The 23,661-nt window shown below is 43.9% G+C and overlaps 2 protein-coding genes and 1 non-coding gene across 8 annotated transcripts in view; all 3 read left to right on the forward strand.

Annotated features, from left to right (window-relative positions):
• Positions 1 to 278: 278 nt before the first annotated feature.
• RPS20 (ribosomal protein S20) lies at positions 279 to 3,944 on the forward strand. The gene is made up of 4 exons (XM_073331126.1): positions 279 to 425; positions 2,482 to 2,581; positions 3,199 to 3,272; positions 3,721 to 3,944. Exons 1-4 carry the CDS (start codon positions 423 to 425, stop codon positions 3,901 to 3,903), a joined length of 360 nt encoding a protein of 119 aa, XP_073187227.1. The 5' UTR covers positions 279 to 422; the 3' UTR covers positions 3,904 to 3,944.
• On the forward strand, positions 3,064 to 3,128 carry LOC140908008 (small nucleolar RNA U54). The gene has a single exon (XR_012157719.1). It is a non-coding gene; the product is annotated as a small nucleolar RNA U54 (small nucleolar RNA).
• Positions 3,945 to 9,835: 5,891 nt separating the features above from the next.
• Positions 9,836 to 23,661, forward strand: part of LOC140906696 (kinesin-like protein KIF20A) — a 75,340-nt gene continuing 61,514 nt past the window's right edge. For all 6 annotated transcript variants that reach the window (XM_073331131.1, XM_073331132.1, XM_073331128.1 and 3 more), the window contains exons 1-7: positions 9,836 to 9,912; positions 11,691 to 11,837; positions 13,094 to 13,168; positions 14,863 to 14,982; positions 16,044 to 16,182; positions 16,274 to 16,458; positions 23,455 to 23,563. In XM_073331131.1, coding sequence (XP_073187232.1) covers positions 9,901 to 9,912; positions 11,691 to 11,837; positions 13,094 to 13,168; positions 14,863 to 14,982; positions 16,044 to 16,182; positions 16,274 to 16,458; positions 23,455 to 23,563 — 787 coding nt within the window. In that variant the 5' untranslated portion in view covers positions 9,836 to 9,900. The remainder of the gene's footprint in view (positions 9,913 to 11,690; positions 11,838 to 13,093; positions 13,169 to 14,862; positions 14,983 to 16,043; positions 16,183 to 16,273; positions 16,459 to 23,454; positions 23,564 to 23,661) is intronic.

Here is a 23,661-nt window from a genome sequence, read left to right on the forward strand (position 1 = left end):
GGGGCCGGGCTCAGGGGCGGGCAGGTGCGCTGGGTCGGGCTGGCACAGGCGGTACAACTCCCGCCCAGGCTCAGACTTTATTATGCCCCGGCAGCCTGGCTGCTCCGCTCGGCAGGCGGGCTCCACGGCCCGAGGCTGCACCGCCGCCCCGCGACCCGCTCGCTGCTATAGCCCGCCTGACCCCAGCGCCAGCCAGCCAGGGGCGGGGCGGGCGGGGCGGGGCGGCCCTGGCTGGCGTCAGCGGTCGCGCGATGCCCGTATGGAGCGCTGCTATATAAGCGCGGCGCGCCCGCCCCTCTGCCTCTGCCGTGAGTGACGCCGCCGCAGCCGGTGCTGCTCGCCCCGCTCCTGACTCACCGCTGTTCGCTGGGCCGCGCCGCCCCCGCCCGGGAATAAGTCGGTCAGGAGGACTCTGTGCAGCCATGGTGAGCGGGCCGGGGAAGGGCGCGTGGCGCTCTGCCAGGCCTCTGCTCGCCGCGTGCTCCCTCCCTCCCTGCCTGTCGGCTCGCCCGAGCCCCCTGCCGTGTGTTACATCGGGGCCTTTCTCCTCTACCGGTGCTGATCCCGGCGGAAGCGGCGGGCTGGCAAGACCCCAGCGGCAGCGACCGCCTGCGCTAACGGGGAGGCGGGGGGAGACGCTGCCCGGCGGCGAGGGAGCGGCCGGGGCAGTTTGTAGCTGGGGGTTTCGGGGACGTTCCTTCACATGTCTCGCTCCTGCCCGCTTTGGCCAGTAGGCACCCCAGCGCTGGGGAAACGGCCTCCCTCAAACAGGCTGCGCCTGTGCTGCACGCTGAGCTTCGCCAGCTCTGCCCCTCCATGCAAAACGCGGCCAGTTCCGGGCGGTGGGGGGGAGGGTTGGATTCTTGGGAAATCACGAAAACATCTTTCTGTGGCTGTATCTTGTTTCCCCTGTAGTTTTATCTACTCTAGAAAGCCAATGAGTCAAACCTAAATAGCTCTTACAAATTAAATTGGCGGGTCCTGTGTGGTGTACCTCTGCTGCCCTTGGACCCCTCTTTCATTAGCTGTGAACCTTTATGTCATTAATGGGATTACAACACAGTGCAATTTGCAAAACAGATACAAGTACTTTAAAAAAAATCCTAGTATATATTACCATAAAAAGAAAGGGTGCTTGCCACATATATATAAAAATACAATAGCAGCAATAAAATACTTATATACTGTTGTCCTAAATCACTTAATACAGGGATTGTCTTTCTGATCTCTCTAAGTAGCACATTGCAGAAGTTATACATTAGATTGTTCTTTCTTTATTGTTACTTAATTATTCATTTTATGTGCTATTTCATAAGAAGTCAGAGCAAGTATACTAGTGTAGTTGTCATTCCCCAAATGAATTTAAATCAATCTCCTGATAGATGCACATCTGTGATTTGTTGATCACACACCTCTTTGTTGTTTATCGCCTACCTGCATTACGCCTATGATACTGGCATTTTTCTTTTTGAATTCTTGCTGTGAAACAAACACTGGTTAAACTGTATTACAGATTTGTATGTCTCTACATGCTTAAAGAGACAAGGTGGGGGAGGTAATATCTTTATTGTACCAACCTCTATTGGCGAAAGACGAGCCCTCATGGTACACAGAGCTCTTCAGGTCTGGGAAAGGTACTCAGAGCTATCTGTTTGATCTTATATTTAGTTGTAACACTGAGTACCCTTCCCAGACCCAATGAAGAGCTCTGTATAATTCAAAACCTTGTCTCTCACACCCTTTATCTTTCTAATAATCAGACTGACACAACACTACATACTACAGACTAGACTCTGGTCTACGCTAGAGTTAAGTAGACGTAAAGCAGCTTACTCTGTCTACATTAAAATAAAGCTCCCACCAATGTAACTTGCCCACTACATCCATTTAATAACTCCACCTCCATGAGAGGCATAGCCCTTAAGTTTATGTAATTAGGTTGATGCAAGGTCAGTGTAGACACTACATAGACCTGCTACCTTTCAGAAACCATCCCACAATCCCCCACAGTAGCAGTTAAATCGGTGCAACAGCTCCTGTGAGGACATGCATGACTGACACAAGGAGCATAGTGTGTACTTGTAAAACCAATTCAATTACTGTGGTGGCTGTATGACAACATAACTTACATCAACTTAATTTTTTAGTGTAGACTTGCCCTATATGATTAAAGTAATTATTTTGGAGGTGGCTAGATGGCATGTTCCATAAAGACACAAGTCAGTGGAGTGTTTCTGATATTTTCCAAGATGCATAATTGTTAGAGTAACTGTACAAAATGCTGTTTTTGAAACTGGATTCTTACCCTTCCCCCCATTCAGAATCCTTTTGATATGGACTCTAATAAAAGTTATAAAAACTGTAGTTACGGACATATCTAATGTTCTCAATTTTAGTGAAGGTAGAATGCTTTAAGCGGCATACATACAATATTGACCCGTTTGGCTCTAGTTTCTAATATTCATAATGTTAATGTTTCAGGCATTTAAAGATAGTGGCAAAGCACCTGTGGAACAGGAAGTAGCAATTCACCGAATTAGAATTACCTTGACGAGTCGCAATGTAAAGTCCCTTGAGAAGGGTAAGTAACACTTCTTTTCTTTTTTAGGGTTGCTTATGATTTGAAGTCTCAAATGTTTCAAAACATAACTTCAGCTGGCAGCTTCCCTAATTGACAGGTTATTAGTCTATAAGCTGTCAGTTGTGTTTAAAATTCTTTACCACAGCCATTGACCTACTCTGCCAGTGACATAAAGTAAACTATGGAATAAACTTGTTACTTTAACCTGCTTTAAATGCTTACTTTATCCATACTAGCCAAACTGTTTAACTATGAACTCTCTTGAACAATGTTATAGCTATGTGTTGTAAACACTCTCCTAAAATAGCTATGCCTGGTCCATGCTCTCAAAGCAAAATGTGTTTAAACCACTTTAGTTTATACTCTTAAGTCTTTATATAGTTAATCTAACACTGTCTAAATGCCATTATGGACAGGCCTAAAAAGTAAAATTACAAGTGACCTTACTAATTCTGGGATGAGCAGTTTATGCCATATGTAGTTGGCCATGAGGATAAATTGTAAACTGAATTACTATGATTATTATTTACGCTATTCTGAGCCAACGTTTTATGTGAAGTGGAATATCTAGTTCAATTAAAAAAAGCTTTTGTAAACAGTTGTGTATTCTTTTACAGTCTGTGCTGACTTGATCAGAGGTGCCAAAGAAAAGAATCTAAAAGTGAAGGGACCTGTTCGCATGCCTACTAAGGTACTTACGGTTTAGGTGGCAGGAAAACCATGATTAATTCTCCAAGATTTTATTTGTAAATTACAAATAGTAAAATTGAGAAGGGGTGCAGTCTGATTAAACTGGATTGAATATATTTAAACTCTAACCAGTTAATGGATTAGTTAACTGGCATAAACATATGACTCAATTGTTTAATACAAAACATGCTGAAGAGAAAGGCGGAAGAGGATTTTGACCTGCTTCCTACCTGCATTCCTCTCTTTTGACTTAAGACTCCTTGGCCAGCTATGAAAAGGAGGTGAATAATGGCCACTAAGATAAGTAGAGCTAATTTTTGACAACTATGTAAAAAATACTGCAAGCAATATTTTAATTACATTAGAGCTATAGAAAGTTTTGATTCTAGTCAAAACCTCTGCATAAATCTGTCTTCATTTATTGGTTACTACTCCACTTTCTGTTATAGACTCTGCGAATCACTACTAGGAAAACACCTTGTGGTGAAGGTTCTAAGACCTGGGATCGTTTCCAGATGCGTATCCACAAGCGTCTCATTGACTTACACAGTCCCTCTGAGATTGTTAAGCAGATCACTTCTATCAGTATTGAACCAGGTGTAGAAGTTGAAGTTACTATTGCTGATGCCTAAATGCCTGTCATCTACTTTAATAAAAGTTGATTTGTAATTTTTTTACTGTTGCTTTGTGTTTTGTGAAATAGAATCTTGACTAGAATCATGATTCTTTCATGAATAAAGAACCGAAACAAAGTGGCATAACAATCAAGAATCTAGGCCTTTAGAGGGGAATGGTTGGCCAAGACTTCAGTAGAAATGAATGTTTACCATTAATATAGAACTGCTTTAATGTATTTTGAAGAAGGGAGTGCAGTGTGATGTAATGTTTCAAATAACCATTAAACCCTAAAGGAACATTAAAATAAGGAGAAAAACATTTTTCATAGTGAATTTTATTTGCCTGGAACTTCTTATAGGCCAGTGGTCCCCAGCCTTTCTGTGACCAAGAGCACATTCATGCCTTCAGAAGAGTGTGGCGGCATGTTCTCTGGCGGATGTGCTCCTCTCCTTTGTTCCTTGGCACCAGCCCTGGCAGTGGGCACACATAAATGCCCCAGCGGGCGCCATGGCACCCACAGGCTCCACATTGGGGACCACTGTTATAGGCGGTAGTCGGTCACTTTTCTCAGATAAAGTCTGGTTTGAAAGTGAACTGCAAAGGCTCAAATCCCTTTTAGTTTGCTCCTTTATGATGTATAAAGAGAGGCTAAACTTCTTTTTAAAATCATGCTTGTTAAGGAAGACCAAGAGGTCCTGGGGATACTTATTGTGAGACTTTATTTGAAGCAGTGAGCATATTGAATATTTAACAAACACCTTTAATCTCAAATGTGAATTCAGCATTGAAGTTAAATAGCTGTTAATTTTTAAACAGGCTGACTAAAAAAAACCCCTCCCCTCCCAAGTGTAACTTTCTCTTGTATTTCACTAGTCTTGGGGCTTGTCTTCATGTGCAGCGGTGCAACTGCACCAGTGCAGCACTTCACTAAAGAAGCTACTATGCTGACGGTTTCAGAGTAACAGCCGTGTTAGTCTGTATCCACAAAAAGAAAAGGAGTACTTGTGGCACCTTGGAGACTAACATTTATTTAAGCATAAACTTTCGTGAGTTACAGCTCACTTCATTGGATGCATGTAGTGGAAAATAGAGTGGAGAGATTTATATACAGAGAGAACATGAAACAGTGGGTGTTACCATACACACTGTAACAAGAGTAATCAGGTAAGGTGAGCTATTACCAGCAGGAGAGCCGGTGGGGTGGGGGGGGGCGGACCTCTTGTAGTGATAATCAACCATTTCCAGCAGTTGACAAGAATGTGTGAGGAACAGGGTGGAGAGGGGAAATAAACACAGGGAAATAGTTTTCCTTGTGTAATGACACATCCACTCCCAGTCTTTATTCAAGCTTAAGTTAACTGTATCCAGTTTGCAAATTAATTCAGTTCGGGAGAACTCCCATTTGTGTAGTTAATCTACCTCCCCAAGAGGCAGCAGCTATGTTAACAGCAGAAGCTCCCCCATGGATGTAGCACTGTCTGCGTAGGGGGGTTAGGTTGGTGTAATTACATCACTCAGGGGTGTGGATTTTTCACCCCCCCCCCCAAGTAACCTAGTTACACTGATAAGTCTTTAGCATAGACCTGGCCTAAGTCTTCCAAGGTAGATGGAACCTGAATTCCTAGTGTTGTTGTGTATAAAGCAATGAAAGAAAACGGGTCCAATTTTTGGTTTGTATATCCTTTAAGGGCCTTTAAAGATCTTGCAGTAAATCTTCAAGAAAAGGAAGGACCTGATATTTCAATCCCCAGTATAATTCAGTTAAGGACTGAAAGAAATGCTTGACTATTTTATTCCTTGCAGATATGTTCACATCACCACTCTAGTGTACTCTTGAGGGCCTGTTGCTCTGTGAACTCAAATTCCTGCAGAAATAGGCATTTTTGATGCTTGGAGAATAGACTGGGCTTCACCTAGTGTCTTCAAACTTCAATTCCTTTCTGATACACAGTATTTCTGATTATGAAATATACTATATACCCAATCAGACTGTTAGAAAACATTTCTAAATATTTTTCCCTTCTTCCTGTAACTATTTAATACTGAACACTGAATGAAGTAGTCAAGCAACCTCGTAGTGAAGTGCCTTAGAGAGATGGGGGAACAACAATGTGCTTTGACCACCATAAACCAACTAAATGAGCTGTCACTGTAATTCATTACATGTTGTCCTCTAAGAACAAAAATTTAAAATTCTACAGAATCCAATTAGTATATATTCAGAATACTTTATCCCTTACAGCTAATTTAGTCTTCTACAATGATTCTCCTAAATGACACCAATTTACAGGTTTCTGTGATGGATAAGAACAGTGAGCTATCTATTCCTAAACTAAGTGGTTGTGGAAATAGCTACTCATTATGTATACTTCAGTATTTTATAAAAGCCCAACTCCAGCTGCAAGATGTTAGACGATCCAATTTATGTTGTAAAACATTTCTAGATTGGCCGATGAATGGCTTTTTAATGATTATTTGCACTTTTATAGCACCTTTTTATGAGAAGTTTTCAAAGCATTTTACAAAAAGACAATAGTTTTCCTATGAGAAGCTCCTGTGAAATACAAGAATTAATCAACAAATTTTACAGAAGAATATGCTGATTGATATAGATAAGTTGACAGAGTTTAAGGCCACAGAAGACTGCTAGATGATTTAGTTGTGCTCCTATATCACAAGTCATTAAATTTCACCCAGTTATACTTGTATTCAGCCCACTAATTACTGTTTGGTTATATCTTCCAGAAAGGTATCCAGGCTCAATATGAAGCCATCAAGAGATGGAGAATCCACTACTTACCTTTATTGTTAAAATATTTTCTTTGCTGTTAACATTTTGTGCTTAATTTCTAATTTGAATTTTCTCTGGTTTCAGCTTCCTGCCAGTGGTTCTTGTTATACTTTTCTCTGCTAGATTAAAGAGTCATAGAATCATAGAATATCAGGGTTGGAAGGGACCCCAGAAGGTCATCTAGTCCAACCCCCTGCTCAAAGCAGGACCAATTCCCAGTTAAATCATCCCAGCCAGGGCTTTGTCAAGCCTGACCTTAAAAACCTCTAAGGAAGGAGATTCTACCACCTCCCTAGGTAACGCATTCCAGTGTTTCACCACCCTCTTAGTGAAAAAGTTTTCCTAATATCCAATCTAAACCTCCCCCACTGCAACTTGAGACCATTACTCCTCGTTCTGTCATCTGCTACCATTGAGAACAGTCTAGAGCCATCCTCTTTGGAACCCCCTTTCAGGTAGTTGAAAGCAGCTATCAAATCCCCCCTCATTCTTCTCTTCTGCAGGCTAAACAATCCCAGCTCCCTCAGCCTCTCCTCATAACTCATGTGTTCCAGTCCCCTAATCATTTTTGTTGCCCTTCGCTGGACTCTCTCCAATTTATCCACATCCTTCTTGAAGTGTGGGGCCCAAAACTGGACACAGTACTCCAGATGAGGCCTCACCAATGTCGAATAGAGGGGAACGATCACCTCCCTCGATCTGCTCGCTATGCCCCTACTTATACATCCCAAAATGCCATTGGCCTTCTTGGCAACAAGGGCACACTGCTGACTCATATCCAGCTTCTCGTCCACTGTCACCCCTAGGTCCTTTTCCGCAGAACTGCTGCCTAGCCATTCGGTCCCTAGTCTGTAGCTGTGCATTGGGTTCTTCCGTCCTAAGTGCAGGACCCTGCACTTATCCTTATTGAACCTCATCAGATTCCTTTTGGCCCAATCTTCCAATTGGTCTAGGTCCTTCTGTATCCTATCCCTCCCCTCCAGCGTATCTACCACTCCTCCCAGTTTAGTATCATCCGCAAATTTGCTGAGAGTGCAATCCACACCATCCTCCAGATCATTTATGAAGATATTGAATAAAACCGGCCCCAGGACCGACCCTTGGGGCACTCCACTTGATACCGGCTGCCAACTAGACATGGAGCCATTGATCACCACCCGTTGAGCCCGACAATCTAGCCAGCTTTCTACCCACCTTATAGTGCATTCATCCAGCCCATACTTCCTTAACTTGCTGACAAGAATAGAATAATAGAATATCAGGGTTGGAAGGGACCTCAGGAGGTCTATGGGAGACCGTGTCAAAAGCTTTGCTAAAGTCAAGAAACAATACATCCACTAGTCAGGCATGACCTTCCCTTGGTGAATCCATGCTGGCTGTTCCTGATCACTTTCCTCTCATGCAAGTGCTTCAGGATTGATTCTTTGAGGACCTGCTCCATGATTTTTCCAGGGACTGAGGTGAGGCTGACTGGCCTGTAGTTCCCAGGATCTTCCTTCTTCCCTTTTTTAAAGATTGGCACTACATTAGCCTTTAGTCCTGGTGTTTTCTGCCCTTGAAAGTACTTACATGCTACACTGAAGTCCTCTCTCAGGTTTTTTGATAAGCCAAACATGTTGAGCTCTTTAAATCTCACAATAAAGCACTCTGTCCTCAAAAACTTTTTGTGCCTTTTATGCAGCTTCAGTTTTTTTCCATTTAAAAAATGGACACTAGAATTATATACAGAGGTAAAATCACCTCTGGTGTTCCTACTCACCTGTTTATACAGCCCAGCATTGCATTAGTCCTTTTTGTGCACAGCATCACAGGGAGCGCTCATGCTGAGGTACCTGTCCACTGTGATTTTTAAATCCTTTTCAGTCATTGATTTCCAGGATACAATCCCCCATTCTGTAGGTATGGTCTGCATTCCTTAGAGATATATAACTGCATGTGGCTGTGTTAAAACACATTTTCTTTGAATGGGCCTGGCTTACCAAGCAATTAGAATAACCTATATGGCTATCCTGTCATCATTTACCACTTTACCAATCTTTGTCATTTGCAAATTCTATCAGCCATAATATATCACTGATGAAAATGTTGAACAGTATTGAAATTAAAGCTACCTGCTTGCTCTGAGGCTCTGCTTCCTATGTAATAGTTCTTTCAGTGTGGATCAGGCCATGTCTACACTACAAAATTAAATTGACTAAAGTTAGGTTGAACTACAGCCACCACAATGCACATCCTCATCAGGAACACTTGGACCAACTTAAGTGGGGCATTATGGGGCACTGACAGCCAGAGCCCCACAGCCTAGGCTGACAGCTGGAGTCCCACTGCCCTAAGCCAACAGCCAGAGCCCCACCACCCAAGACTGACAGCTGGAGCCCTTTCACCCTCAGTTTGACAAGCTGAGCTGTCTGCTCCCAGCAGCAGGGCTCAGCCTGCCAAAGGCAGCAACAGGCAATGTAAGCAATGCAATGTCTACATGGACACTGCATTGACCTAACTACATCAGCCTAACCCTCTTGTGGAAGTGGGATGGTGTAGCGGGGGAGTTAAATTGGTGGGAAGAACACTGTAGCATAGGTCAAGGTAAACTGCCTTACATGTGAGGGTGATCTGGCTGCAATGTGTCACCCTACTGATCGCTAGGGTGTATTCGGCTGATCTGGCTGGCGAGGCTGGTGTCCCCTTCCCCCCTCACCGCTCCATGTGCATCCCTCCCAAAGCTGCAGGGTCAAAGAGGACAACCTCCCAGATAGAGGAGTACTGTTCTTCGTCAAGGGTATACAGTAACTGCCCTCCCCTGCTAGAACCTCCAAACAAGATCAACCTGACTGGGTAGGGTAGACCAGGCCACAGACTCAGTGACAGACCCAGGCACAAAGAGTAGTAGTCTCAATCAACAGTCCTGCATTTTAACAATGACTTCCCCAGCCTTCCTGCAACCACAATATTGCTGCCACTAGCTTTAGACTATCTCATAATCAACCAGTCTGGATTTAATCTTAATTCTTTTTCTGGGTAAAAATGCAGGTTTAACCAGACTGTTTGAAAACAATGGCTGGGAAGCTCCAGGCTTCTCAACCTCACGTTTCCTTTACGAAGGGTTGGCTGGTACGCCAGTGCCCTCTGCCGGACACCCAGCCGGCTCTCTACGTGAGTGGGTGAGCGGCTTGACCCCAGCCCGCTTTGGCGCGGTCCGGCTGTCGCTTTGCAGGAGCGTTTGATGCTATCCCCGGTGAGCTGTGGGGCGGTCGCAGTTCAAGTCCCAGCTGCTGCTGCCCCTCGCTGGTAGCCGCGCTAGCGAGGCCCGCCGAGGCAGGGTGGAGACAAATGATAGTCCCGCCCGGAAGCGGGGCCCTGGCGGGGGTGACTCCACGGGTGGGGAAACGGCCGGGTGCTGCTGCCGCCGCCCATGTGAACGGCGAGCTCAGCCCCCCAGGCCCGTCCGAGCCGCGGATCCATCATCCCAGGCAGGCCCTGGAGGGACATTAGGGGCGGGTACCTAATGACCCCTTCCCCCCACCACACACGCGTTACAGACGTTCCCCCCGAGCTCGGGCCGGTACAACTGCCCCCTCCCCCCGTCAGCCCTGAAAGAGGAACCGGTAACTGGAAGCCCAGCCCGGGGGCGTCCGGGTGCTTAGCGCCACCCCAGTCCCCAACCGTCACAACGGGGTTGCCGCCGGCAAGTGTAAAACGAGCCACCCCCCCAGGCGGCAGCGCCGGCGGGACTCCCACACGCACCTCCTACTGCGCACCGGGCCGGGCCCGCGGCCAATCAGGGGAGGCGCTGGCACCGCGCGCGCTAAAAAGGGCGGCGGGTGGGGGCAGCTGCAGGTTGGAGCGCGTGAGGGGTGGGGGGGCTGGAAAGCAGGCGAGCTGCGCGCGACGCTCAGCTGGCGCTAGCGGTCTCTCCTCAGGTGGTGCGCGGGAAGGGTTGGAACCGCCCCGACTCTGAGAGCGGGCGCACCTCCCCTTCCCCCGCGCGGCCCGACCCCCTCCCTTGCGTCGGGAGCCGGGCTCAGGAGGGGGCGGCGGCTGCTGCCGCCTGGTGCCCGCGGCTTTCCCGCGGGCCTTCCGCTCTGAGCCGACAGCCCCGCCGCTCTCCCGGGGGCGGCTGCCTCCAGCCTGTGCCCGTGATGAGGCGGACCCCGGCCGTGGGCCGCTCCGTCCTCTCACCTAGACTCGGTGGACAGCTGCTCTCCCTCTGCCATAGGCAGCTGCGGGGCTCTGGGTGCAGTTCCGGGCTCTGCCACTGCGTCACTGGGCCCCTGGGGAAGACACTGCCTCTGCTTCCCCTCTGTGAATGGGGACAGAGGGGGCTCTAATAGGGTGACCAGACAGCAAGTGCGGAAAAACCGGGACAGGGGGTGGGGGATAATAGGAGCCTGTCTAAGAAAAACCCCCAAATATCGGGACTACCTCTATAAAATCGGGACATCTGATCACCCTAGGTTCTATAGAGATTTATGCCTCTGTTCATTAGGGCCAAACTCTGCCCCTTGCATCCTAGTGCCATGTGTTCCCCAGCTGCAGTCAGTGGGAGCCCTGCATAGGGATAAGAGGGGGGCAGAATTGAGCTTACTGTGAGTTTGATCTCGTTAGGGTGCTGAGCACCCTCACTTTGTGAGTCACAACACTTTGGATGCCTTTTGATAGCTACAAAGGAAAGGGAATGATAGAAGTGCTAACTATCCCTTTCAGATGTACCTATTTACAGGACTGCCCATGTCACTGGTCTGGTACTGTAGATAGTAAATGTTTTGGATTTCCTGCAGACTTTTTTCATGCTATCTGCAGTTTTAAAGATTTTTTTACATTGCAGAGCATTTTTAAAGAGTAAATAACTACAAGTTTTTTGGGGGTCATGTCTTTAGATCTCCCTCCATCCCACCCCTTCAGGAGGTGTATATATATATTTTTTAACTTAAAAGCCTTGTTTCTTGCATACTCTCCACCATTTGCATGTGAGAGCATGTGTGTTTTGTTTCTTATTCCTCTATATGTTCACAGGTTAAGAGAATGGACTATGAGGAGGGAAGCTATGCATCCTCAGCAGGATCTGGCGTGTTGGACTTCACCTGTTATGAGGACTTAATGGGTAAAACCTCACCCATGGAGTTGTCCGTCATACCTAATGCTGATGAACAGCAGCAGGAGGTGGGGGTTGTTTGTAATAATTTCTTCTAATGATGTCTTTGCATTTAAGTAGCAACAACTCAATAACAAGTTTCTCTGTATTGTGAACTCCCTCCCTTTTTCCAAGTCCGTTTCCTTTTCCCTTTACTTAAAAACAAATCATGTCCTGCAGCAAATTAACATTTTAACCAGTACTTACAATGTTTGTCTTAAGCATTTGAGGAACTAAAGGATTGTAGGGTAGTGCAGAAGTACACGTGGAAGTTTGCACAACACCCAGCTGGAGTATGCCCAGTTCAAACTAGTATTCTTATCTTATTACTAGCTTACTCTTACCATGAGAACCAAACTGTTTTACACTCTTGCACTTTGCCTGCAAGCCTTTTAACTTAGTAATATAACTATTGCATTATGCCAAGATCTGGCCTTGTAGGTTTTTTTTCTACTGGTCATGCTATCCTACAGCAACAGGTCTACTGCTTCTTTACCTCTTGGTCATCACTCTATCCATTCTGCCTTTTTGGCAGAGTGATGATGAAAGGAGTAGTCTGAAGAGTTGTGCTAATGAAAGGTACTAAATAGACAGGCTGGATGGGAAGGGAAGGATTATAGGGATCCCTCTTTCTAATAGAGAACAGTGGGGAGACCCAGTTGGGTTATTTTTTCCTTTTAGTAGCTAGGAGGGGAGCTAGCAGCAGCAGCTAGGAAACATCCCTGACTTCAGCAACCAAGAAGGCTTCCTCCATGACCGTTTCTGAAGGGACGATAAAAGGGTTTGTGGCTTGGCGATAGGCACAAGGTGTTCTTTTTTTACTGAGCCTCAGTAGTGTGCCTTGAACCATATAAAACTGGAGTATGGACTTTCCATTTATTATACAAGCAACACAACTTAGATACACTTTGCAGAGTGACTAGAAGGTGGAAGCAGTTCAATTTTTTGTAAAATATATATATATATATATATATATAAATAAAATGTGCTGTTGGTGGATTAACATTGGGCTTGTTGTGTGAAATAGACATTTTAAAGAATTTAAATGAAAAGGAGTGGATAGTTTAGCACAGTAAGAGTTCTAGGCATAAGGGACAGCTTGGAGAAGACATGAAGATAAATGGAAGGATACTAGTACAAAAGTCATAGTAATGTGGGTGGCATGAGATGGAATTGTGTGGTGTGGGGAAAAACATCAGAGATATAAGGTAAAAACAAAAACTCTGGAATCCTGAGTCTTTGGCCTACAGACTTAACTATAAATATTTTTTTTTCAAATGAGCAGATATATCAACCTTTGAAAGTCTACTTGAGAGTCAGACCCTTCTCTAAAGCAGAACTTGAAAGCAATGAATCTCAGGTTAGTTGTTGTCCATAAATGACTTATTTTTTTGTCCTCCGTGGAAAACACTTGCATTTCATCTCAAGAATTCTAAAATAGAAAAAGCTTCTGTAAGTTTTCAGTTTCTAAATTTTGTAACCAATAGACAGCACTTTTCCTCACTATTAAAGTTGAGTGCCTCAGAAGTGACAATTCCATCTCCTAGAAATATGCTACTTATCAGCAGTCTTTACTGTCTCACTGATTCCTACAATACAGATTTGATAAATGTGGAAAGCCAAACCAGAACAAGATTAGCGTATTAAATTTTGTCCAATAAACTGTTCTGAATGTGGCATCTGTACAAAGTCTGACCCTTAATCAATCGTTTTTTTTCACATATTAAAGTAAAATATGTGACAGGTAACTTAAAGGCTGAACACAGAGAAAATAAATATCTGCTGTGCACCAGTAAAACTTGTCCAGGTTCTAGGAAAATAGATGGTAATATTGCATGGCTTGCGTGTTATGCAAGGTAATGACTTTGTGACTGATGGAGCAGAAGTAATTTGCTCTTGCCACTTGAGCTGGGTGAAATTCTCTGTACAAATATTTTATTTGCCAAAATATTTTATTTTGGGTTGTCTGAAACTATTTTGAGAAACTTGTAAAATAGTTTTGGACCCCCAAAAAAGTTCTGGTCTAGATTCATATGATTACTTAGGCCCTCCCACTGCTTTTGTACCAGTGGTTAGGGCATTTACCTGGGAGGTGGGAGATCCGTGGTAAAGTTCCTGCTCCAATGAATATTGAATTATTTATACAAAGTGGAACAGCTTCAACAGGAGAGAGTAAGAGCCAAACCAAATAGCCAGTAGCCTGCTGGTTAGGGCCCTCAGCGGGGAGATTAGGGATTTGAATTTGGGACTCCCACATCCTAGCTGCGTGCTGTAACCACTAGACTACTGGGTATATGAGCACTACCATTTCCTCCTGTGAATTGAGTCCTTCATTTAATCTTTTAAAGTAAGTTAGGTTAGGTTGAACAAAACATTTATTCAACCTGAAAGGCAACTTTTTTTATTGACTTGCAATTTACCAAGAATTAAGAACAAAATTGATTTCAATTTGGGTTGAACCTAAACTTTAAGAATTGCCAGTGAATCGAAAAATAATTTGCCCAGCTCTAACTACCACAGTTATCAAATGGATTATGTTATGGTTTTATAATACTTAAGAGGCAGAAGTTAAATCGTGTAAACTCTAGAAGTTTCTTTTCCTAGGTTACAAATAACAACACCATACATTCAAACTGAAACTCTTCAAATCCAGTTTACACTCCATTTAGGCAGTTCATAGTTTACATTTTGTCCAGAAACAAAATATGGAGAAAACTAGTCAGTTTCTAATGCATCTTATTTGCAGGCTCTCTTGCATGAGTATGATACTGCAAAGCTTGGGTTGCAAACTCAACAGGTGTTCGGAGTGTGTTGCAAATAGGAGTGGGAGGAGGGGATCCTGGAAACATTTTTAATGGTCTTGGGTATTGTAAAAGCGTACCTTTTACAAAGCCCATGTTTTGGTCCAAATCTTATATTAGTGTCCCATTAAAGTTTTAATGCACCTCTTAAATATTTTAACCTATTTTTTACAATGTTGAAGCTCTGGTAGACAAAGGTGTGCGCTTCTGGAAAGCTATTTTAGAAAGAAGAACTTCTATGTCTTTGCTTTAGGACTGTGTAATTATTGAAAATCCAGAAACAGTAACTCTACAGGCACCCAAAGAATCCTTTACGATGAAAAACAGTGAAAAGGGGATTGGACAGTCTGTACACCAGTTCACCTTCACTAAGGTAGGCTAACTTTCATGCCATGATCTTTACTAAGAAAGCAGTTTTACCCTATAGGAAACCAAAGTTGTGGCTTGTTCTTCCATTTTTAGTTATAGTGAAAGTTTCTGTTTGTATAACTTGTTAACTATGACCTTTCAAATTTGAATTACTTGTGGTATCTTCTCAACTTCCTTTGAAACAAAACACAATGTACAGGACTGATATTCACTGTTAATTCATCAGGAAGGGTATATTTTCACACAATGCTAATTAGATGAGAGAAGGAAATGTATGTAGTAATCGTATTGCTTTCTTTGATTAGATGGTGTTTACAAAAGCTTCTTGCAGGCAGTATTATATGAAACAACATAGCACAAGAAAATAATGTGACCACATACATTTTTGTGGTTTCACTATCCCTCTCAATCACAATTGCGTATATAGGTATTGTAGGAGTGTGTTACTTAAAACTGGCATCTAGAAAGGTATATCTTCCAATTGAGAAGATGGAAGCTTTATGGCTTGTCCTTTTCAAACCTGATGCCTAGTTTTTCTTTTCTTGACACATGAATGCAAAATCCAGCAAGGACAACAGGAGTTTCTGTTCTCCCAGTATCAGGAGAGTGGTTTGCATAACCTGTTGAATAGCTTCATATTTAAGACTTGGTCTTTCTCTGAGTAATTTTTTGAATTGTAGATGCACATTTCTATATGGCTCCCTCCTATCCTGCAATACAAGTATAGGTGATTCTTCTTCCAGGATACTTGGCATGTGATGAGGAGCTCAGGCTATTCTTGGTTCTTGCCAGTTGAACGGTGGTCAGAAATAAATGTGAGCCTGCATTTATCTCAGTCGCTGGAATTAAACATGCATGACATGAAGCCCAAACAGAAACTTGTGATCAGTTATAGGGGATCCAGACAATGAAGCTGATACAGTTTGTTCAACTTTCTCTGTACAACTAACTTACCTTATTACTCAACAGTGAATGGTATAAACAAAAGTTCTTTGTACCATTTAGTAATCCATTTTTCAGCTGCTCCAGATGTCATTTGAAAATTCTTGTTCTTTTTTTGGTTAGGTCTTTGGTCCAGAAACTACTCAAAGTGACTTTTTTGAAGGCACAATGAAAGAGATAATAAAAGCTTACATTGATGGAGCAAATGGACTAGTGTTTACCTATGGGGTTACTAATGCAGGCAAAACATACACTATTCAAGGTAACAAAAGCAAATGTTACTACTTTCATAAAATCCAGTCAACACTTTATGTGAAACTAACTACATATAATACACTTACTTTTCTTCACAGGTTCTCCAAAAGATGGTGGTATTTTGCCTCGTTCTCTTGATATGATCTTTCACCACATAAGAGGAAGACAATATCTGAAAATGAACTTGAAACCATACTTAAGCAATGATGTAAAGAAGCTAGATGTGACCCAGGTTAAACAAGAGGGAACTATAAAAGCTGCTGTTCTTGCTTCTCTGAAAGAGGTCAGTGACCAAATATTTCCTTGTTACTTAAGTTAACATCTAAATCTTCCCCTTAATTTAAAAAAAAGAAAAAAGTGCTTAGTACTTTTTTACAAGGTTCTGCTGTAGTGAGTTCCATTGTCAAATTTGTGTAGGCTCTGTAGTGGTCAATTAAGATATGGAGACTTTTAAGAATAAGAGCAGCAGGTCATACGTGCAGCATAGGTTAAACCTTTTTAATGAGAACTTTGTGGAAACTAAGTCCCCTACAGACAGGGGAAACAGAAGTGAAAAATATTATAACATTAGTTTGAAACCTGCTAATGTTATACTGTTGAGGGTCACTTCCAGTTTATTGTGTAATTCTTCCCAAGATAACATCTATAGAACCTTGATCTCCTTCTCAGACGAGGTGTCTGGCTGTAATGTACCTTGAATAAAAAAAGTATACAAATTTGGTCGCTGCTCTCAAAATCTGTGTGAAGCTGAAATCAGGCTACCAAAATGATTCCGTTCCAGCATGACTAAGGTTTTATGTAAGGAATAGAAATTTATTGTGGGTAAATAAATAAATTAAATTTTTCAGAAGTATCCTAGCCCCAATGAAATTTCATTGGGGAGTCTAAGCTCCCAAATTGGTGCATTTCAAAATTTTCTCTTTGATACGTGTTAAGAATACTATCAGTCTGATAAACCCAAAATGTACACTCCTACTCTTCCATTTTAAAAATCTATTATGTTCAGCCCAATGTGTCCTGTGCCGAAATATATCTGGATGACTATGGGATTAGTGAGGTGGTTAGGGGGTTATCGTCCCTCCCAACTGTCTTTTCCGTTGTCTCCAATAGCCGTGACTGCTTTTGGAATAGTCCAGTTAACTATCAGAGACTCATTTCTCAACAAATGAGAACAGAAATTATTCTAGCAGCTCATTCAAACCCTGCAAATCTAAGTTTGATGGATCCAAATCTGATTTAATAATGTTAAATAGAGATCAGAAAACCTCAAATGAAAAAATGTGAAAGACCTAGAAGAAAAGGTCTGTGAAAGACAGGTGTCAAAAGAGTACTAAATCATTAGTGGGAGTCTTGTACTACTGAAAATTGACATAATCTGAACTTTTTCCAGGTAGGATTCGTAGAAAAAGTTTTATTCCTGAGGGCATTCTGCACCTAAAATAAAATTCTGCACATAATATTTTAAAATTTTGAAAATTTTATTTGTCAAATGTGGAGGCTGCCAGCATGGCATTGTCGACCACTGGCTGCACAGAGGTGGGAGATCATTGCAGCTTCCCCCTCTTCCCCGGGACATGGACTCAGCAGTGAGGCTGCACCCAAGTCTGTCACGGTGCAAGAACTGGGCCTGCCCCAGAAACACCCCAGGGCCATGCCCCTCCATGCCAGGTGCACCAGGTGTGGGTAGGAAGGCTCAGCAATGCAGGATTCAAGTGTGGAGGGCCTTAGTGTTGGGGGGATCCAGGTGTGGATTGAGAGAGTGCTGTGCAGGGCAATCTGGGTGTGGGCAGCTCAGTGGAGGATCTGGGTGCAGAGGGGATCTGGATGCACCAGGGTTTTTTTGGGTGCAGTGGTAATGGGACTCTGCAGGGGGGTCCAGGTGAAGGCAGTTGGGGGTCAGCCGAGGGGAAGGGTCTGGATGTGGGGGGGAGGGGGTCCAGATGCTGGAAGAGTGGGACTCAGTGGGGTGAGGATCCAGGTGCAGCTGTTTGTGGATCTGGGTGTGGGTGGCTCATCGGGGTGGTCCAGGTGGAGGAGGAGTGGGGCTCATTGGGGGGATTCTGAGTGCGGTGGGGGCGGTGAGACTCAGCGGGAGGATCTGGGTATGAGCGGGTCTGGATGCATGGGGATTGGCAGATAGGGGAGCAGCTCCCTGTACAGGGATCCCTCCACCTGCAGCTGAGGGGTGTGTGTGTGTGTGTGTAGTTTTGCAGAGCTTCCTGCAGCCAGGGGGAAAAATCTGGGGGTAGGTCTGACCTGGACCTGGCTGCCATGTAGGGGAAGAAGTCCTGCCCTACCCAGCCTGGACTAGCAGCTGGTAGGAGCTTCCAGCCAGGTCCTGTCTCTTGCCCCAGTCCTGTCTCTTGCCCCACAGTGACTTACCTCTCTGGTGGCTGCCCTGGGCACCTGAAACTTACTGCTGGGGAGGGTCGCATGACTGCTGTTGTGGCTTTGCAATCAGTCCTTTTTCTGTGGGGAACATAAATTCTGCACATGCACAGTGGTGGAGAATTCCACCAGAAGTAAAAAATTAAATACATAACCATTCCTTTTCTAGAGATTGTTATTTGAAAGGCTTCTGTTTTGTTCCTTAAACTTGACCAGCCTCCTGTACCTCATTCTGAAGACATTGTCTATACTACCCAAACTTTCCATCAGTTAAACTGTTGTCTGCTTCATTGATCTCTGCTTGAATGGCTGTAGTGATTTGGATGCTATGGGACTATGAACATCAGACTTTTTTTTATGGAAAAGGAAGGGTAAGAGATTAAAACTGTGTATTAGCAGGTACACTCAAATGTAGAACAAAACTATTGACCCAGATTCAACTACCATCTCTATGCTGACAGTTCACAGATCTTCTACTCTACACCGGACCAGTCCAAACTAAAATGTAAGCATATCTGACATCTCCTCATGAACACCTAGCCATCTGCTGAAGCACAGAATGGCTATAACAGAGTTCTTAATCTCTTCCCATCTTCCCTCCCCCCACCCCCAGCTCTTTCTGTGAGTCACTGGACAACACCACCATCCTACCTGTCACTCAGTCTTGTAATCTGGGTATCCTCTATGATTCAGATCTCTAGGTCCTCACATCCAGGATATATCTAAGTCTTTCAGATTTTTTCTGTATAACATCTCTAAGATACAGCCTTTCTTTTACATCTACCTAGCTAAAACTCTTGTCCAGGCTGTCCTCTCACATCTTAATTACAGCAACATCCTTTCCTCTACCTTTACAAATGCAATTTTGACCCACTCATTTGTTCAGAACGTTGCTGCAAAGAACCTTCTCCTAGCTTGTTGCTTTGATCATGTTTCCTCTTTATATCCTCAAATCTAAGTTGCTGTCTTCACTTTTGAGGCCATTTGTGGCCTATCCCCCACTGTGTCTATCAGTCCTTTGCTATCAAGATGTTGATTTGTGCCTCTGATTGGCCCATGCCAGCCATGATTGCCCGCCTGTTAAGTTTTCAAAGAAGCACTTTGTGCTTTCTCCCATGCTAGTCTTCATGGTTGGGAAGAGCTCCTCATAAACCTCTGCAAAACTACACTATCCTACAAACCCCTCCTTAAATCTCTTTGCCATGATGCCTGCAAAAAATTAACTGCAGTTAGGCCACTGGTACCACTTCCTGTCAGACAAGCAGTATTGCCTTACTGCTTCCTTGTGCTTCCCTCATAGGTGCTGACTCTGTGGATGCTCCAGGGCTAGAGCACCCATGGGGGAGGGGAAATGATGGGTGCTAAGCACCCATGAGCAGCCAAATCCCTCCCAGCATCTCCTGCCCACAGTGGATCAGCTATTCCACGGTGTGCTGGGGGAGGAGTGAGGGTGGGGTGCTCTTGGGGGAGGGCAGAGATGCGAGGGTGGGGTCGAGATCCCCTCCCCCCCCCGGCACATTAGAAAGTTGTGCCTCTGGCTCCCATATCCATCTGTGGTCTCTTGTCTTATACTTGGACAGATTGTAAGATCTCTGGGGAAGGGGCTATCTTGTGTTTATACTGCTGCTATCACAGTGGAGTCCTAGTTGATGACTTGGGTTCCTAGGCACTATGGTAGTATGAACAATGACTCCACTCTGAATTCTTGTCAGAAGGCTTTCAAGCATTCTGGTGTTAGCAAAACTGAAACTTACAAAAGAATTAGGAAGGAAAACAAGCTATTATAATGTTACAGTTCCAAAGCTGCCATAACAGTCAAGAGAGCTCATAAATGAACTTGATGAGGATGTCTTTTATGAATAGCAGATAAATGGTAACCTGACTACTTGCATCTGTCTTATATTTTAGTGCATACAGCAAAACCTTCTGAACTTCTCTCTGAATTGCAAAGGCTTCATTCCTTCTGTTACTATGGAGTTTTAGTGGTCTATGGGAAGGTTGTTTTTCATGATTATAATGCAAACAAGTATGTAGAGGACAGAGGAAGAGAGATGTTTGGATATACTACTTTGGAAAAATCTGAACAAGCTGTGGGACTTTAATGACAGCAGAGCCAGCTTTTTGTTTTTTGAAGCCTAATTTTGGATCTAGCCAGATGAAATTTGGGGTAATTTTGAAATCTACATTTGACAGATCCCTTTTATATTGATCAGTGGTTTTCAAATTTCTTTTCTGGTGACCCAGTTGAAGAAAATTGGTGATGCCCGTGACCCAGCAGAGCTGGGGATGAGGGGGCTGGGAATGAGGGGGTCTGGGGTTTGGGATGGGGGGTTGGGGTGCAGGAAGGGGCTCTGGGTTTGGGGGGCTCAAGGCTGGGGCAGGGGATTGAGGCACAGGGTTCGGGCATGGGCTTACCTCAGGCGGCTCCCGGTCAGCTGTGCAGTGGAGGTGCTAAGGCAGGCTTCCTGCCTATCCTTGCACTGCAGACCGCACTATGCCCCAGAAGCAGCTAGTAGCAGGTCCGGCTCCTAGGCAGAGGTACACAAGCAGCTCTGCACGGCTCTCACCCATAGCCACCGCTCCCCCCAGCCTGTGTGGAGCTGGTGCTTGGGGCGGGGTCAGCGCACAGAGCCCCGTGGGCCCCCTGCCCGTTTCGCCTAGGAGCTGACCTGCTACTGGCTGCTTCTGGGGCACAGTGTGGTGTCAGAACAGGTAGGGACTAGCCTACATTAACCTGGCAGCACTGCCGCCAGGACTTCTGACACCCCGTTGGCAGTGCTGAGCAGAGCCGCCGCAACCCAGTGCCTTACATTCTGCGGCCCAGTACTGGGTCATGACCCACAGTTTGAAAACACTGAGATTGATCAAGTTCTGGTAACATAGCAATATTACAAATTTGAGATGTTCAAAGCAGGTATATTCAAGACACTTGTCCTGTTCATGTAGTTAAAGGCCAGAAGGGACCACTAGATTATCTAGTCTGTTATTGGTGAAGCTTTTGTTTCTGAAGTCCTTATAGTTCAGTCATAGGTTGACATGTATATCTAGATGGCCCCAAACCATCCAATCTCTAACTACTTTATTAAGAGTATTGCTTCACTTTGTCTACAGTCTTATACTTAAATTCCATTCAGGTAGGTTTTTTATATAACCTAACCCCCCTACCCTCCTTTGTTTAAACAAAGTGGACATCTTTACCTTTTTCAAGTAAATTTGCACTTTGCTTATTGGTTTACAATTGAAAGAGTTCACGGTTTACATTTTGTTAGATGAAACACCTCTGACTTTCCCAATAGTGACAAATTATACTATTCATGTGAGAAATCAGAATCTGAAGTTCTGTTCTGTTACTTAACTCTTGAACATGTAGAGGAAGCTTTCATATTTTAACAGCAATTAGTGTACATGTACTTACCTGTGTACTCCCATCTATGTGAAATACTGACTGAAGAATGGTTGACGCAGGGTCAAAATAGGAGGAGGAGGAAATGTAACTGTGGGAGGGGAAGTCTTATAAGAAGCGCATACCATTTTTTTAGGGGAAAAGGCAATATGCCGCATTTATTGAGAATACAGCAGTTAGCATATGACTTTCACTCTCACTCACACACTCCTGCCAGTTGATGTTTATAGTTACCAGTCCAGAGTCTGGATCAATCTAGTGGCCAGTCAGAGTTGTTGCAGAGGGGCTCTGTGGGTCACTATCCAACGCTTCTGGAGTTGTGGCAAGATGAACCCGAAGTCCCATGGCGAAGCACCCTGTTCTTATAGTCTTTTTTTCTTTTTTTCTCTCGTTGAAGTCTGTGGATTTTGCCATGTCAGTTTGTGACCGGTTACTCCTTAATTGGTGTTATCTTATTGTTAACATTCTAAAACACCTCCGAGAGGGTCATCCTGTCCTGGTTTCGATTTAATCAATTGTCTTGTCTTTAGGGGTGCCAGCCTCCACCTCGGGGTTGTCAATCTGCCCTTCCTCACTTATGGATGCACGTTGATGGTTCGCTGGTGTCCTTAAATTTCTTTACTCCTCCTTCCTTGACCATCTGACTTTAACAATGGCCTTCACACCTTGTCTTTTCCTGATGCATACATTCCTCATTCACACAAACAGTCTTTTACAGAGACCTTCAGACAAGATAACATTTTGGAAAGGATTATATGATTACTAAAGGGATTGCAAAAGAACCTTACACAACTTAATTTGCAATGCATACAAAAAGCAAGACCTTACAGTAAATACTATAGTGAAATCTTATCCTAAAACAAGAGTGACCATAATCGGTCATAAGGACTGTTCTGGTCTGTCCCTGCCTTAACATCAGTACAGACACTGGCAGTGTGTCAGATGCGTTTCTGCCAATGTCCCAGAGGGTCATTCCTTTCTGCTATTCAAAAAGGGTGGCTGGCAGGATGATCAAATCATACATTAATTCTTTATAGTACAAATATAAAATCCTGCTCCTACAGAAGGCGATGCCTGGAGCTCCATTCAGCATGACAAAGATCAAGTTGTTGGCGTGGGGGAGCAGGTGGGCACAATATTTAAGAAAAGAGGCTGTGGCAATCTGATTCTAGCCTCACTACTATTGCTACTGTTGCAAATGTAAAACTTCTAGTAAAAACAGTGGCTGCCAGCAAGGGGCCAAGAAATCATGACTTAAGCTAAAATTTATATTCAAACTCAAGAGTTCTACTCTGATTTTGCTTCATGGCTAGTTTTCTTCTTCTTGCAAAAACTACAGTTTATGATCCTTCTGAATTGTTTTTGTAGATTGTAATTAAATAACCTTTTTCAAAAACTAGTATTGGAGGTGAAGACAAGCCCAGCATAACATTTCTTCAACTATGATCATATGTTAACTTGGCTACAACAACTTTTTATTTTCTCAAGGACATAGAAGATACTTCGAAATCTATAATTCAGAGTGCTTCATTATGTACCTTGGAATCTGTGTCTTCTAGCAGCTGTACTTCAACAAGTCTGCCTTCTGACCTGCTAGGTAAAATACACTTGAATTCATGGGGGAAAAATGAAGGTGTCTGCTGCAATTGTTTTAAGAATGGAGGGAGTGGAAGCAGAGAATCTTGTAATTGGCAG

The sequence above is a fragment of the Lepidochelys kempii genome, chromosome 2 (genome assembly GCF_965140265.1).
Source record: "Lepidochelys kempii isolate rLepKem1 chromosome 2, rLepKem1.hap2, whole genome shotgun sequence".
Taxonomy (NCBI): domain Eukaryota; kingdom Metazoa; phylum Chordata; order Testudines; family Cheloniidae; genus Lepidochelys; species Lepidochelys kempii.

Bases quoted from the DNA above. Each gene is read 5' to 3' on its own strand.
- RPS20 (XM_073331126.1), top strand. The intron at 2,582-3,198 runs GTAAGTAACACT...ATTCTTTTACAG, and splicing joins TGTAAAGTCCCTTGAGAAGG to TCTGTGCTGACTTGATCAGA. The intron at 3,273-3,720 runs GTACTTACGGTT...TTTCTGTTATAG, and splicing joins CTGTTCGCATGCCTACTAAG to ACTCTGCGAATCACTACTAG.